Raw genomic sequence first — 16,981 nt, 5'->3', positions numbered from 1 at the left:
TCTCTATATTGTGTACCTACTAAATGCCAACACACAAGGTTACATCCCAGGTCATGTGGTGCTTGGCTTATGGTGATCAGGATTTTGCATTGTATAAAATGTCTAAGGGTACCGTCACACAGTGAAATTTTGATCGCTACGACGGCACGATTCGTGACGTTCCAGCGATGCATTTACGATATCGCTGTGTCTGACACGCTACTGCGATCCGGATCCCCGCTGAGAATCGTACGTCGTAGCAGATCGTTTGAAACTTTCTTTCGTCGTCTAGTGTCCCGCTGTGGCGGCATGATTGCATTGTGTGACACAGGTTGTATACGATGTGCGCACAGTAACCAACGGCTTCTACATCGCAAATACGTCATGAAATTATCGCTCCAGCGCCGTGTATTGCAACGTGTGACCGCAGTATACGACGCTGGAGCGATACTTATACGACGCTGCAACGTCACGAATCGTGCCGTCGTAGCGATGAAAATGGCACTGTGTGACGGTACCCTAAGACCGTTTAGTCTAGTGAAGCCCGCAGACTCATTGACATTTCCTGTGAATTTGCTTAGTCGCGACTTTCTAAAATAAGATGATATCTTTAAACGGTTTTGGCGCCTTGTCCCCTCAGCTGACTAGTGAATGACCCCTTGCCTGGCAGCATGGTTGCTGGTGCTCTAATTGTATGCTTGTTTTATTTTCCCCTTGTGTGTGTTCTTTGCAACATGTAAAACTTATCTAAAAGTATATTTTCCTCGTAGGCATTTACGTCAGTATTAACTATGCCAATGTGATGCTAACCTGTTCGTGTTCTGAAGCTCGAATTTTGAACATCTTGTTGTTTCCCTTAGACACACGATTTCTTAAATGTTTCTCTAGCTGCTACCAGTATAAGAACACTTGTAATGGCCCACTGCTGTCACATTTCTATCTCCTCCTCAGCTTACTGAGACAGGATCAGGTATCAGCTGCTTGGACTCAATGTGCTGCTACACAGGCGGGGAGACGGCGTGCGTGTCTTTTAGAAGACTGCTGGACGGAGTGATGGGGCGATGCACTGTGCCACGGGTCACCAGGTGTGGAACCTCTCTAAATAGCCTTTGCTGCCAACGCTTCTCCTATAAACTGGAAACTGATGAACCTGCAGCTTTAGATGACTGAGGGAACTCTCTCTTGGGGGTGTAATGAGAAATACAATGCTCTGAGGTGTTGATAGCGAGGTGGAGCAACATGAGTTGATGGACTGTTCTTACTCTTATTTAATTTCTGATGTCTTCTGTACATTTTTATATATAAGACATCTGTGCTGTGTGTCTTTCATTGTCTGACCTTTTCTTTCTGTTTTGCTGGCACCTTGGCATATTTCTGCAATGGGCAACATCTCTGTTTGTTTCTCATTCCTGGGATTCTTAATGGAACATTCGTGGCTTTGGCTATTGATACACACAAAGATTTACAGTATATCTTCTGTTAATATGAAAAGATCTTGTTTTGATTTGTTCAAAAAGCGCAAAATACATAGACTAGCATATGATTGGTAGCTGGAATGACATATTATGAACAGTCTTTTGTGTATCAACCTTCTTTGTGTATAGTCCACATCTCATTCACTGCTTAAATATGATGTTTGTAATTCAAGAAAATATTGGTTAGATCCTTTACGGTAAGTGACCTTCACATTGTAAGTTACTGTGGGGCTATACTATAGTTCATTTAGTCAGTGTTGCCATATAATGCACTTTGCTCAATATATGTGCCCCGGGGATGGTGTCAGCACATGCATACAGTAAGGCTATGTTCACACGGCTTAATGTCTGACATGTATTACAATGGCCCAACTTTGAGGCTGACCATTGGATTTTTGTCTCAGATCTGCTGCGGATTAATCCTGTTATCACTGAAATAGTTAATTCTCTGCATTTCTGACTTAAGAGTCTCTGAGAAACAAAGAAAAAAATCTGCAGTCGGAACTCCGCATGGAAATTTTTTAGTGTCCTGTGAACAGAGTTGTGGAAATCCCATTGCCATGCATAGACTATGGATTTCACCTCTCTTATGCTCAATTTTTGCTGAAATCTGTGTGAACACAGCCTATAATGCTGCCCTTACCTTATTGAGATGGTGAACAAGTTAATGGTCTTGTTGCCCTTAGCAACAAATCAAGCTACACTTGCAAGTGGAACCCCGATGGGTTCTTAAAGAAGCACTGTCTCCCACCAAAGCGTTTATCCTTTTAATACATTACAATCATCACATTAGATGACACTGTGTACTTACAATTGCCCATTTTTCCTTTCTACCTAGCTAATTATTCTCTTTGCTCTATGTAGAAACAGCAAGTCTCTTGTCCTTACATTTATCGTTCCCCTCCCCGCCAGGGACTTTTGCAGTGACTGATGAGAAGAGAAACTTGACCTCCTGTTTATACATAGCACTTTGAAGGATTCAGATAGTTTGTTTTTAATCACGTGATGTCATAGACCTAATAGAAAAGAGAAGAATTAGCTGGGTAGAAAGGTAAAATGAGAAATTGTAAGTACACAGTGCTATACAATATGATGGCTGCAATATATTAAGAGGATGAAAATGTTGCTGGTAATACTTCTTTAATGACATGAAGACCATTTTTAGCGGGGTTAGTAGGTGACATCAGTTTTAAGTTTCTATGTTCAGCCCGTGTGTAGACAGCACTATCATGTAATTTTATGTCGATTGTATGTTTCCAATAAGCAATATGCAAATGTCTTTTTTTGTTTGTTTTATATTTAGAACATGACAAGTTATAAAATGCATATTTTTATTTTACATGATTGTTTAGCTCAGCATCAGCAAGAAGAAATATTTATAAAGAACATGTTAAAAACAAAGTGTAATTTTTTAGTATTCTTATCCAATATCTCCATTTTCATAAATAAATTCATCTTTAAAAAGTCGCAAATGCTGTTTTGTTTGGCCAAATGGAAAAGCGGTTTCTGGTGGTTTGTCTACATTTGCTTGCAACATCTCAATCTTTCACCTGTGGCTTCTGATTCTCTCTGATGAAGTTTTCCACATCTTTAACTATGGTTCCCACAGAGTTGTTATTCTGAGCTCATTTGCCTTCTCCTGTGATAACACTTCAAATTTGGCTTGATTCTTCACTGCAGGCACCCCAGTGGTACATTGGTAATCCTTAATCTAATATACAGAATAGGGCTTGGTATAAAAAGACTATATGGATATAGACAAACCTAAACAAAAGAATTTGTAGTAAAAGTAACTACAATTCCATAATAAATATTTGGCCCTGCTGCTCTTTCTGTATAAAATTTGTCTTAAGCAGACTGGCGTTTCATAACTACTTTGTGGGTACTGTAGCTTTAAATTGAAATGGATCATCAAAACTGGAAACTATTTTCTGAATAGTGTCTTTACACTACAGTCTTGGGTCCACCTGTCTAAAATAGCAGCGCAAAGAATGTCAAATAGCTGCATGGCTTTCACAGGCTGAGATTTTACTGGGATCATTCTTTTATAGAGTGATGTGCGACTAAGACTCAATTATCTAGGGGGCTGATTGATTTAGGGTGTATAGGCTGGAAATATACGTGCAGTATGGAATAGATTTTTGAGCCAATGCCAAGAGCGGAAGCAGAAAGAGAAGTCTGTCCTTTATATACATTGCTTCCCATTCCCTTTATAACTATTCCTGACCTTGGCTCAAAACGGCATGTGTGCTTTTTCAGCCACGTGAATGAATCAATTTGATCTTTAATTTGCACTGCTTGCTTTTGCAGAATTGGTGTTGGGAATCTCCTGCTATAATTAATGATGGGGTTCAAGTAATTTATACCAATTTTTTCCTGTCTGATATTGGTCAAATTCTTTTATTGCATGCCACATAATAAGGTTAAATCTAGTATAAAACACTACTTGGAACTGGAGCAGCTGCCACATTTCTACCTTCCATCCACAAATGATCTGTTATATAGTATGCAATGGAGGGGTAACTTTCTCTTTGGTTGCATGGATTCCAGCCTGTTTTTAAAGGACAATTCTAGTGCTTTATAAACAGTCCACTTACAGAATACGATGTGTAGAAACTGAAACGAGAGAGAACATCCTACCAACCCTTTTATTTGTTAGAAGAATTCTACTCTAGACATTCAGCTGTTCTGGTTTATGATTTTTATCGGAACACTTGCCCCATACAAAAATGGGGAGGATTGTGCTTTTCTCCAGTCTGCTGTTTCATTCCATTGAACATACTGGCTGGTAGCAAAACTTAAAAATATCTAAGGCTAAGTTCACATTTGCGTATATGTGCACAGCGCATCATCTGCAAACGCATGTTTACGCAGCTTTTTTTATCCTCATCAGCTTACACATGACTGCAAAAATAACTCTGATGGTGCATGCGTTTGTATGTGTTTTTTGCCTGCGTTTTTATGCGCATGTTTTTGATATTTCCAGGAGGGCGTGTCTCAAAGCAGTTCCTGGACATGTTCAGTCCGAAGTATGCAAGCGTATCGAACACATGCTTACACAAGGACATGCGTACACATGCGTTCCCATAGACAGTAATGCGTTTTTTAACGCACTCATGCGCATGCCTGCGCATATTTGATGGCTTTTTGACGCCTCCAAGAATGCAACATGATGCATTCGCGCTGAGCCCCGCCACACACCACGAAAAGACTCATGCATACGCATCTGCAGGCGAGTGCATGCAAACGCATGTCCATGCGTACACCATGTTAAATATATGTATGCTTGTGGATGTAGGCAGATCAAACGCTTCGCACACGCAAATGTGAAACCAGCCTTACTCTGATGTTTTAAAAAGAACTTGTCACTTACCGTAATTGTTTTATTTTTTTACCTGGCCTACATGCCACGGTCAGTTGCAGTGGTTTTTTTTTTGTTTGTTTGTCATCCTCTTCCTTTTATGCAAATCTTCTTTCTGATGGCTCCCTATTAGTGATGAGCGAGTATACTTGTTACTCGAGTTTTCCGAGCATGCTCGGGTGTTCTCCGAGTATCTTGGGCATGCTCGGAGATTGTTTGAGTCCCCGCAGCTGCATGATTTGCGGCTACTAGAACAGCCTGAATACATGTGAGCATTCCCTAACAAACAGGCAATCCCTGCATGTATTCAGGTTGTCTAACAGCCGCAAATCATGCAGCTGCGGGGACACAAACATAATCTCCAAGCACGCCCAAAATACTCGGACACCACCCGAGCATGCTCGGAAAACTGGGGGAACGAGCATACTTCACCCATCACTACTCCCTATTATCAGGGTGAGTTTAACATACAGGACACAAAAAGAAGACTGCACAGGAATAAAACAATTGTAGACCATGTTAAAAAAAGAAAGAAAATGTACATTTTTATGGGCAAGTGACAGGTCCTCTTTAAATTCGAGCTGGATGAGTCTGTATTCTCCACGCTGGTTCACACCACATGTGTCTTCTCATTTTCAGTGCTTGCATTAACCTTTTTGAGACTATACAAAAGAGGAGGCTATTTCTGGGATCAGAACCTACACCTCTAAGTGGACTTTTTCCATGCATTACAGTTGTCCTTTACTATTCCATTTGGTTGTCAGTGCATTAGAACACCTGGCACTAACAAGTTGTTCTGATACAGAAATCTAAATTGACTCCATAGACCTTTTCTTTAGGTATAGAACATGGAGGCCTCCTTATGACTTTTTTTAGCCTAACCTAGTGTTTAACCCCTTACAGCTCCACTCTGCGGATAGCGAAATGTATGGAAGCCTGTTTTGTCTAATGGGTAGAGATGATGTCACAACAATGTCTTAAGAACTTACAAGCTTGAGCTCCTTTTTACGCACTGCATTGTCAGCGTTTCTCTAGTTCTGATAGTCGTATATACAGTAGGTCCCACAACTCTGCTAATCAGAACTATAAGCTGGCATCATTATCATTCCTGGCTCAGATAATGCAGTGATCACATAGAGCTAGCTCTGCAGACAGAACTATAGATCGTAATACAGGCTGAAATGCAAAAGCAATGCTAGACGAATAGCATATGCAGCTATACACTTACAAAGTTGCTCAACTTTTTCTTTTTAGAAACTGAAGTTGTGCTTTTCTGTAGAAAACATTGAATGTTTAAAGTTTGGCTATTCTCTACCAGATTATAAAAAAAAATGCTAAACTGTGTATATTCACTGTAATATAGCCTTGATTTATGTTTCCTTATTAGAATAATATTTATATGGTTCAAAAGTTTTCCAGCACTTAATTCAAAGAGTCCTTCTCCAAAGAAGAAGACGACAAATAAATTGATTTTAATTCACAGGTTTCTAGATTGCCCATTTGTTTCTTTTTGTTGCTTTAGATCTTGGAGTGAATTGGATCCCTACTATTCAAATGACAGAAGCATCTTGACTCTTTCGGCCGTGGATTCGACTACATGCTAAAGGGCAGATCTTATTGGTATTAATGTCTTGCCAGTCCTGTAAATACCCGCCTTATATTTATTACAACTGAACTATGAGCAAATATGAAATACCACGTACCTCTATTATAAGGAACACCATTAGTGCTTGTGACCTCGGAATAGGGGTTTCCATTTATGTATATCTTTTGCACTTTGATGAAGAGAGAGCCATATATTGCTAATTTCAGGCATTCAACAATCTATCCACAGCAACATGTTTCCATCTGATCAAGAAGACTATTTTTGTGTTATATTTCTACGTGGTGAGCTATCATATCATTTATGTGCAATATCTGTGGCCATGCTGTATGCAGGCATATTTATTGACCTAGGTTTTCTGAAATCGTTGTTACTTTATTTTTAAAGCCAAATGTACTGTTATTCCACAGCCCAAAATTCATTAAAGGGCACCTGTCACCCCGTTTTTTCAGTATGAGATAAAAATACTGTTCAATAGGGCCTGAGCTGTGCATTACAACAGTGTATTTTGTGGACCCCGATTCCCCACCTATGCTGCCAAAATACGTTACCAAAGTAGCCGTTTTCGCCTGTCAATCAGGCTGGTCTGGTCAAAAGGGCGTGGTGTCTTCCCCCAGATCTTGCTTAGTTTTCCGTTGGTGGCGTAGTGGTGTGCGCATGCCCAAGGTCCCGAATCCACTGCACAGGGGAGTTAAAAGAGCACGATGTGCACTATTTCATTGGTGATCGGTGGGGGCGGCCATCTTCCTTTGGCCGCGCGTGCGCAGAAGCGGCGCTCTGCTGGCCGCGGCTTCAGGAAAATGGCCGCGGGATGCCGCGCGTGCGCAGATGGTGATCGCGGCGGCCATTTTCCTGAAGCCGAGATGCGAACTCTGCTTCAGGAAAATGGCCGCCGTGATCTCCATCTGCGCACGCGCGGCATCCCGCGGCCATTTTCCTGAAGCCGCGGCCAGCAGAGCGCCGCTTCTGCGCACGCGTGGCCAAAGGAAGATGGCCGCCCCCACCGATCACCAATGAAATAGTGCACATCGTGCTCTTTTAACTCCCCTGTGCAGTGGATTCGGGACCTTGGGCATGCGCAAACCACTACGCCACCAACGGAAAACTAAGCAAGATCTGGGGGAAGATACCACGCCCTTTTGACCAGACCAGCCTGATTGACAGGCGAAAATGGCTACTTTGGTAACGTATTTTGGCAGCATAGGTGGGGAATCGGGGTCCACAAAATACACTGTTGTAATGCACAGCTCAGGCCCTATTTAACAGTATTTTTATCTCATACTGAAAAAACGAGGTGACAGGTGCCCTTTAAGGTGGTTGTATAGTGCCAGTTCTTTTTCTGACAAACTTTTTATTTTAAGCAACACACACAAAAAAGTAATTTTCCCTCAATCTGTCTGACTTATTGTCTCTCTATATGTAATGAAGATAGTTTCACATAGACATGATCAAGCCGAGATGGACTTTGTGCTGATATTACCCCCATATCTCCTGAGGGTAATCTGCATCTAGACCCAAGTAGTGCTCACAGTTTTAGTTTAGCAGAACCACAGTTTGCCTAGAAGCTGTAAAAGACAAAATGTGGCTTTATTACATCAGTATGACAGCGCCCTAATGTACTTAAAATGTGGACAGGACCCTGTTCTGTTCTCTTACTAAATGTTACTTTTGAAGCCTGTCCATCGTGTATTGTGGACAGTTTTTTTTTTTTATAAATCATTAAGCAGTTTTGCACGTGGCATTATAAAGCTAACTGTGCACTGATTATACTGCCCAAATTACAAGTGCAAAGAAATTCTCACATAATTATGATATTTCAAGGGTAATCTGGGACTTTTTGCTCATTGGGGCCTAGAACTTACAGGCAGGTAATTGCTAGCTAGCTGCCTGTTCTGCGCTGTGCCGTTCTAACAGAGCAGCTCTTCCGCTCTGCTCAGTTGACAGCCAGCTTGCCACAGTGCTCTGTAAATGTGACCTCTGTGGAAGCCACAGAATCGCTGGCAGGAGCTCCATGACCGCTGGGCAGCACAGGTAGCTAGTTGGCAACTTCCTGAATGTAAGTTCTTAGCTGCATAGGGAAAAATAAGCAATATAACCCCTTTAAAATCAAATAATAATGAATGAAATCAGCGTTGTCATTTTGTTTTTGTGTGTACCTTGCATTACACTGTAGCAAAGCACATTTGCTGTTGTGATCAGACTTAAAAGCCTGTCAGGGTCTGAGAATATCTATGGACACTGTAGTGGTCGTCGTCACTACTGCCTGTCCTCATCAGGTCATCTGCTAGACCATGGTAATTTAGAAATGGCTGATTGGAATATTTTACAGCTGCATATCAAAGGAAAACCAGGTAGGGTTTTTTTTTGTTTTATGTGGTGCTATTTAACAGTTCTTTGTTGTATTTTTTTATAGTTTTTTTTGCATTAATATTAGATTTAGCAATTAACAGGCTTTTTTCACAATATGTTCTGCAGTGCCCATCCAAGATTTCCCTATTGAGACCCCAGATGTCTACATTTACATGTACAATAGGTTCACGTATTAAAAGTATATTGCAAGTTCTAGGTTTTTACTGAATGCCTCTCTATTGAAAATCAGTCTACTGCGCTAGTCCAAACTGCACAGAAACAGTAACCTCGATGTGTAAGGCCAGATGCAGGCCAAAAGGGCATTTAGTGATTGGAGACCTATGGATCCATTGAACATACACACTGACAATGCTCCACAACAAAGTACACTGCAAATACATTAGGAGAAGTCTGTTAGTTTTAACCACAATATAATGTAGGCAAGGATTTTATTTATTTATTTTTTTAAATCCTTTTTTTTCCAAAGTGTCATAGTTTATCACTTTCAAAAGCCAAAGAGAGAAATTCTTCTATTCTGATGGTGTAGAAGTCTTTGAATACTCAATATTTACACAATAACAATCACAACTTCACTAAGGCAAATCGGTTTCATTATTCTATTTTATGAATAATCCTCATATACATTGTTTTTTGCTTTTTTCCTCAAAGATTTACACTGTTTTCTGCATATTACTTTATTAAAATGTTTACAGCTTAAACAAACACAACACTCTTTTGTACGTTCTTTTAATATTTGCCAGTTTGTATTAACTAATCTTGACTTTTCTAGTTTCTAAAATATGTTCATAACTACATTAGTGTGTGTGTACAGGTATAGGAATTTGTGCTTATTGTATATTGTGTGTAGACATATCACCATTTTTACATTAATTCTCTGACAGAAACTACTGCCTCCAAACCATTCTTTTTGTCAGCTACCAGTATTTGTAAATTTCTGCTAAATATTATTTGCTCACTTCTCATTGTAGAGTGCATCTATTTCTGATTTTTTCTTTATCTGCTACAGTTAAAGATGTACATAAAATTAATTGAGCCACATAGCAATCGTTCTAATTACCTCATCCCCCCCCCCCCCCCCCAAGGATAAAGAAATCCATATTTGGCAGGCTCGTATCTCATCTAGCCTCCCAGCATTATAAACGGGGAGGAGAGACATAGAAATTATGTCCCTATTGAAGCCCCTTAGTTTTCTCACCCACAATACTCCTTTCATTGCCACTATAGAGTTTGATGCTCTCAAAAATGCCCCACACCTGTCAGTATGATAACCCCACACAATGTCATTGCTCCACACAGTATCATGGTGCATTAGTATTATGCCCCCATTCAGTATGATCACCCCCCTCTGTTAATTCCCCACACAGCATGAAAGCCCCTCAGTATTATGCTTTCACTCAGTATGAACACCCCCCTCAGTATAATTCCCCACAGCCCCCACACAGTATATCTCCTCAATATTATGTCTCCACTCAGTATGATCAACCCCCACAAGTGTAATTCCCCACACAGTATATTAGCCCCTCAGTATTATGCCTCCTCTGACTATGATCACCTGTCTCAGTATAATACCCACACATCCCCCTACCCCACACAGTATTATAGTCCTCCCATTGTTCCACTTTTTATGCACTATGATCCGGGCACCTATATTAGCCACTCAGTTTTTACACTAGGAAGGAAAAAGGAATAAACAATTCTACTGTACAGGTGAATGTCAGACATAGAATGAAAAGGGCTCCAGTGCAACAAAACTGTATGGGCCCTTTGCAGTCCAATATGTCATAATAGTGAACAATTCCTAATGATTTAGAAGTCAAAATGGGGGCCATTTACCTCTTGGAGCCCCTGTGTGGCTGCACAGGTTGCCCCAATGGTTCAGGTGCTTTTCACAAAATTAGAATATCAAAAAGTTAATTTATTTCAGGTATTCAATGCAGAAAATGAAACTTGTATATTATATAGTCATTACAAACAGAGTGATCTATTTCAAGTGTTTCTGTTAATGTTGATGATTATGGCTTACAGCCAATAAAAACCCAAAAGTCATTATCTCAGCAAATTAGAATACTTTATAACACCAGCTTGAAAAATGATTTTAAAATCCAAAATGTTGGCCTACTACTGAAATGTATGTATGTACAGTAAATACACTCAATACTTGGTCGGGGCTCCTTTTGCAACAATTACTGCATTAGTGCGGCGTGGCATGGAGGCAATCGGCCTATGGCACTGCTGAGGTGTTATGGAAGCCCATGTTACTTTGATAGCAACCTTCAGCTCGTCTGCATTGTTGGGTCTGGTGTCTCTCATCTTCCTCTTGACAATACCCCATAGATTCTCTATGTGGTCAAGGTCAGGTGAGTTTGCTGGCCAATCAAGCACAGTGATACTGTTGTTTTTAAAACCGGTATTGGTACTTTTGGCAGTGTGGACAGGTGCCAAGTCCTGCTGGAGAATGAAATTGCCATCTCCAAAAAGCTTGTCAGCAGAGGGAAGCATGAAGTGCTCTAAAAATTTATTCGTAGACAGCTGTACTGACTTTGGTCTTGATAAAACACAGTGGACCTACACCAGCAGATGACATGGCTCCCAAACCATCACTGATTGTGGAAACTTCAGACTAGACCTCAAGCAGCTTGGATTGGGTGCCTCTCCACTCTTCCTCCAGACTCTGGGACCTTGATTTCCAAATGAAATGCAAAATTTACTTTCATCTGAAAACAATACCTTGGACCACTGAGCAACAGTCCAGTTCTTTTTCTCCTTGGCCCAGGTAAGGCTAGTTTCACACTAGCGTTTACTGCATTACGTCGCAAATCCGTTTTTTTGCCGAAAAAACGGATGCGTCAAAAAATTGAAAAACGGTGACAAACGTATGCCACGCATCCAGCATTTCGACGGATCCGTCGCAAATCCGCTAAACGTTTCCGTCGAAAATACTGGATGCGTTGCATACGTTGTATCCGTTTTACCATCCGTTGTATCCGTTTTTCCGACGGATCCGTTTTTAAAAGGGGAGGCTCCCAAAATTTGATTGGCTACTGGAAAATTTGAAAAACTATATAGTACTGTATTTACAGCCCATCTTTGTGGGTTTTAGTTTTGTGGCAGCGATGGAAGGTGTTCTTGGGAGGATTGCTAGTTTGGTTACCGACGTTATCTTTGAGACAAATCGCCTGGATATCATAGTGCGGGAGAAGGAGGCGGCAGCGGAAAGGCGTAGGATGCTTCTGCAGCAACGGAGACGAAGACGAATGTGGATTCATCCGATTAATCAACTACGGATGACCCGGGGTGTCCAGTCCACTCTCTACCTGGAGTTGCGGCACAATCCACACAAATTCCACAACTACGTGCGGATGAGGATTGAACATTTTGATTTTTTGCTTGCAAAACTGGAGGATGTCATCCGAAGACAGGATACAAGGATGAGGCTTGCCATCACACCGGCGGAGCGGCTGATGGTGACCCTGCGGTAAGCCTCTTTTTTTTATTTCATTGCTGATATTGAATGTTATATTACATGCTGCAGAAAATACTGCGCTGGCATATTGCGCACTATTTTCTGCAGCATGTAGTTTTGGTTTTCTTGGCGGACATTCAACTGCTTTATTTAAATGTCATTGCTGATATTGAATGTTAACAGACTGCAGAAAATACTGTGCTGAAATATTGCGTTGCATTTTCTGCAGTTTTTTTTTTTTTTGGTTTTTTTGGGTTTGATGACATGCAACTGCTTTTTTCCTGTCATTGGTCATTTTGAATGTTATATTACATGCTGCAGACAATACTGCGCTGACATATTGCGCACTATTTTCTGCAGCATGTAGTTTGTGTTTTCTTGGCGGACATTCAACTGCTTTATTTAAATGTCATTGCTCATATTGAATGTTAGATAACAGACTGCAGAAAATACTGTGCTGAAATATTGCGTTGCATTTTCTGCAGTTTTTTTTTTTTTGGGTTTTTTGGGTTTGATGACATGCAACTGCTTTTTTCCTGTCATTGGTCATTTTGAATGTTATATTACATGCTGCAGACAATACTGCGCTGACATATTGCGCACTATTTTCTGCAGCATGTAATTTGGGTTTTCTTGGCGGACATTCCACTGTTTTTTTACACCGGATTCATGCTGGTTTTATTGGGTCTCCTGTCATTTTAAAAAAAATTAACAGTGCCATATTATAAAAAATTGCACAGACAAACAATTTTTAACATTTTTTTTTTTTTTTTTTTTATAAAGTTTCCTAGCTACGGGTGAATCTATGACTTCGCTCCATTATCAGTTCAGGCTGGGCATTTCAACTATCTCTGGAATAGTGAAGGACACATGTCGGGCTGTTTGGACCACTTTGCAACCAGAGTATATCCCCCAACCATCCACGGAAATCTGGTTGCGAAGTGCTGAAGAGTTTCAGCAAATTTGCAATTTCCCTAATTGTGTGGGTGCAGTTGACGGGAAACACATAAGGATTGCGAAACCGGCAGGAACAGGATCGGAGTATTATAATTATAAGAAGTATTTCTCCATCGTCCTTATGGCTATTGCAGACGCCAACTGCAGGTTCCTTGCCGTGGACATTGGAGCGTATGGACGGTCCAATGATTCGCAAGTGTTTAAAAACTCTCCGATGGGTCGTTGCCTTTATGGAGAGAGCTACGATTTCCCGCCAGCCAGACCACTGCCAGGAACAAATGACCCAGCCCTGGAATATGTCTTTGTAGGTGATGAAGCCTTTCAACTGTCGCTGCACCTACTGAAACCGTACAGTAGCCGGAACTTAAACCATACCAAGCGGGTCTTTAATTACCGGCTTACTAGAGCACGAAGAGTAGTGGAGTGTTCCTTTGGCATATTGACGGCGAAGTGGCGAGTTCTGCTGACGGCTATCAAGCTGAAAACAACAACTATAGACGAGGTAGTTAAAGCCTGTGTGGTGCTCCACAACTTTGTCCTGTCAAAGGAGCCCGTTTCTTTGGATGATGAAGAGTTGGAGACCACCTTGTGGGACTACCGCAGCAGCTCGGTTCGCTCTACAAGTTCAGTTACAAGGATGAGGGACCAGTTTGCCGATTATTTTGTCTCACCTGTCGGGCGGATCCCGTGGCAAGACATGATTGTGTAACCTGTTTCCCATGTGTAACCTGTTTCCCATGTGTTTTGGTTATGTAAAAAAAGTGTTTCTGCCCCCCCCCCCAAAAAAAAGGCCCAAAAGCGTGGTTTTCTTGCTAGTAAAACCATTATGTTATACCCTTTACATGTCTGGTGTTTGTTTTTATTAAACCTTTTTTTATTATATTACCTTAATAAATCCACACACACACAAAGAGTAGAATTGTAATCCGAATTTTATTTTAACTCTTTTTTTTTTTTTTTTTTTTTGTTTTGCAAAAAAAATATATATATATTTTCCAACATTTTTATAGAAAAATTAGAACATTTTTTAGAATCTTATTTACACACTTTACAAATTTTCAAAGTGTTGGGTGGAGATATGAGAGGAGGATGTGCCGGAAGGTTGGACCACGTCGATAGGTGGGGAAACCCTACTTGTTTGGGGTGCAGTGGAAGTGGGGGTTAAACCAAGAGGCTGACCAGAGGGGGGTGGTGTTGGGGTAGGTGGAAGAGAAAAGTTCAGTAAGGAAAACATTGGGGAAGTAATTTGGTCTAGGGGCCGGGATTGTTGTGGGGACTGGGTCGGGTATTGTGACTGGGTAGGGTAGTGGGAGTGGCGTGGGGTTTGGTAATGGTGCTGGTGTGGGGATTGGAGCTGGGTTTGGTAATGCTGCTGGTGTGGGTATTGGGGCTGGGTTTGGTAATGGGGGGTATGGTGTGGAAATGGGGCCTGGTGTGGAATTGGAGTGGAGGTGCGGTGAGGTGTGTGGGTCGATTCATTAATGGCCTGCAGTGCAGCATTATGGCAGGTATTCATTACCCGCATCTGTTGCTCAAAAGAAAGCTTCTCCATGCTCATGAGCATGGATTGGAAAAAAAGGTTGGCCGGATCGGGACTTACAGCTGAATGCAGCCTATCCAAGCGACTGCTGGTTTCCTGGCTTGTTTCACTGATGCGTGATTGCACCATGTTGAAACCAGCAGTCACTTGCTCTCCCAAAATTTTGAAAGAGCCTTGGAAGGATGCATTCAGGTGTAAGAACTCAGGAGCATAGCTCCTTTCCTGACCCCTCTGGCGCTGCCGCCACGAACCTAATGGTGGTGTCGAGGTGGCAGGATCAGAGGGGTGGGGTAAAGGGAACGCTAACTGTTCAGCATCAGATGCGAGCAATGAAGCCTGCAATAATGCTCCACTGCTTGGGGCGGATGAAGTGGAGGGGACAGAGGGGTCAGAGGAGAGGACAGAGGGGTCAGAGGAGGGGACAGAGGTGTGGGGCCTACCGACGTGGCCCTCAGTGGCGGACTCAGGAGGGATCGCTTCAGAGGGCGCAGAGGAAGATGCAGGCGCCCGGTGGCTGGAGAAGGTGCTGTGAAAGAAAAAACAAAAGAAATTAATACATTGGAATGAAAAAGCCCTGACTGAAAGCAAACTAAGTAGACAGGTTAACATGGTTATAATTGGGCTGTAGAATACTTACACTCTGCTTAGCATGGTTCGCCTCAGGAAGGAGAGGGCCTGGCCATATTTATATCTGCTCCTCTTCCTTCCTGCAGAGCCACTCGGGGCCTTCATCTCATCATTGAATTCCCTCTTAAAGCGATCCCTCAGTGACCGCCACCGCTTCCTAACCTTTCCAACTGTGAAGACAAGAATCAAAAGAAAATACAAAAAATTGGTAAATGCAATACATTACAGTCAGCTCAAAACATCACTGGAAAGTGAATACTTACCTAGTTTGCTCTGCTGCTGAGGATGAAGGCTCTCCCGCCTTGGAAACAGGTTGCGACACACTTCGTCCCAGAGCCGACGGGTGACACCGGTATCAGCATGCCTGCGGTCAGCCATGTTCCACAGCGGCTCCCGCTCGCGAACCTCCTCGATGAGACAATCGATGTCAATGTCATCATCATCATCCTCCTCTTCTGCGGGAGCACGCTGTGAAGCCTGTGTCAAAAAAAAAAAAAAAAGGAAAACAAACAAATTAGTACACTGAAATACTAAAGTACCAATAGAATCCCCCTCCCCCCCAAAAAAAAAACTCACTGATGGCCGACCGTGGCGACGAGTCCGCCGACTCTGGGACTGTCTGGGAGAGCCTTCAGCGGCAGCAGCAGGAGCAGCAGCAGCAGCCTGAAATGAAGGAAACAAATTCTCAGTTAAGGTAGGCAGGTGTTTAGTAATCTGTTTTGTGTATGGTGCAGTGTGATGTGCGAAGCAACTGTTTCACCACTACTTACACTTGGTTCCTCCTCCACTTGCATCTCTCCACCCGTCTCGCCCCCTTCTGACAGCTCCTCATCTGATTCAGCTTCCTGTTGAAACATAATGTATGCATGTAGTTATCCATAAAAATTTAATTTAAAGAAATTTAAAAAAAAAAAAAAATTTTGTGTTAACTTACCGATACACGCTGTTGCTGTGGAGGAGGGCTGTCAGAAGAGGACATCGTTTTGTGGTCCTGGTGGGCAGTGGCTGTGTCCTGGTGGGCAGCGGCTGTGTCCTGGTGGGCAGCGGCTGTGTCCTGGTGGGCAGCGGCTGTGTCCTGGTGGTTCTGTAAGTTAAAGACACACTTGCAATCTGCTCGACACATTGAAGTAGCAGATTGGGGTCTTCAAAACTTACTTCTAGCTCTTTAGCTGTGGTCCTGGTGGGCAGCGGCTGTGTCCTGGTGGGCAGCGGCTGTGTCCTGGTGGGCAGCGGCTGTGTCCTGGTGGGCAGCGGCTGTGTCCTGGTGGTTCTGTAAGTTAAAGACACACTTGCAATCTGCTCGACACATTGAAGTAGCAGATTGGGGTCTTCAAAACTTACTTCTAGCTCTTTAGCTGTGGTCCTGGTGGGCAGCGGCTGTGTCCTGGTGGGCAGCGGCTGTGTCCTGGTGGGCAGCGGCTGTGTCCTGGTGGTTCTGTAAGTTAAAGACACACTTGCAATCTGCTCGACACATTGAAGTAGCAGATTGGGGTCTTCAAAACTTACTTCTAGCTCTTTAGCTGTGGTCCTGGTGGGCAGCGGCTGTGTCCTGGTGGGCAGTGGCTGTGTCCTGGTGGGCAGCGGCTGTGTCCTGGTGGGCAGCGGC

The 16,981-nt window shown here is 42.4% G+C and overlaps 2 protein-coding genes across 8 annotated transcripts in view; one reads left to right on the top strand and one right to left on the bottom strand.

Moving 5' to 3' along the window:
• ATP11B (ATPase phospholipid transporting 11B (putative)) overlaps positions 1-6,570 on the top strand; it is a 192,847-nt gene extending 186,277 nt beyond the window's left edge. For 3 of the 7 annotated variants that reach the window (XM_077290434.1, XM_077290438.1, XM_077290440.1), the window contains one exon: positions 931-2,926. In XM_077290434.1, the coding sequence (XP_077146549.1) occupies positions 931-1,149 (219 nt within the window). In that variant the 3' untranslated portion in view covers positions 1,150-2,926. Of the gene's footprint in view, positions 1-930; positions 2,927-6,337 lie in introns of those variants that run through there. The other 4 variants (XM_077290435.1, XM_077290436.1, XM_077290439.1 and 1 more) reach the window with 4 other exon arrangements.
• A 7,618-nt stretch (positions 6,571-14,188) lies between these two features.
• LOC143808123 (uncharacterized) lies at positions 14,189-16,395 on the bottom strand. Its single transcript, XM_077290433.1, has 6 exons — positions 16,310-16,395; positions 16,146-16,220; positions 15,952-16,038; positions 15,639-15,852; positions 15,386-15,545; positions 14,189-15,274 (listed from the first exon to the last, which is right to left on the bottom strand). The coding sequence occupies exons 1-6, from the start codon at positions 16,352-16,354 to the stop codon at positions 14,257-14,259; spliced, it is 1,599 nt and encodes a 532-aa protein (XP_077146548.1). The 5' UTR covers positions 16,355-16,395; the 3' UTR covers positions 14,189-14,256.
• Positions 16,396-16,981: the final 586 nt, after the last annotated feature.

The sequence above is a fragment of the Ranitomeya variabilis genome, chromosome 2 (assembly GCF_051348905.1).
Source record: "Ranitomeya variabilis isolate aRanVar5 chromosome 2, aRanVar5.hap1, whole genome shotgun sequence".
NCBI lineage: Eukaryota > Metazoa > Chordata > Amphibia > Anura > Dendrobatidae > Ranitomeya > Ranitomeya variabilis.
Note: the sequence above shows the minus strand (reverse complement) of the source record. Positions and strands in the feature narration are given on the sequence as shown.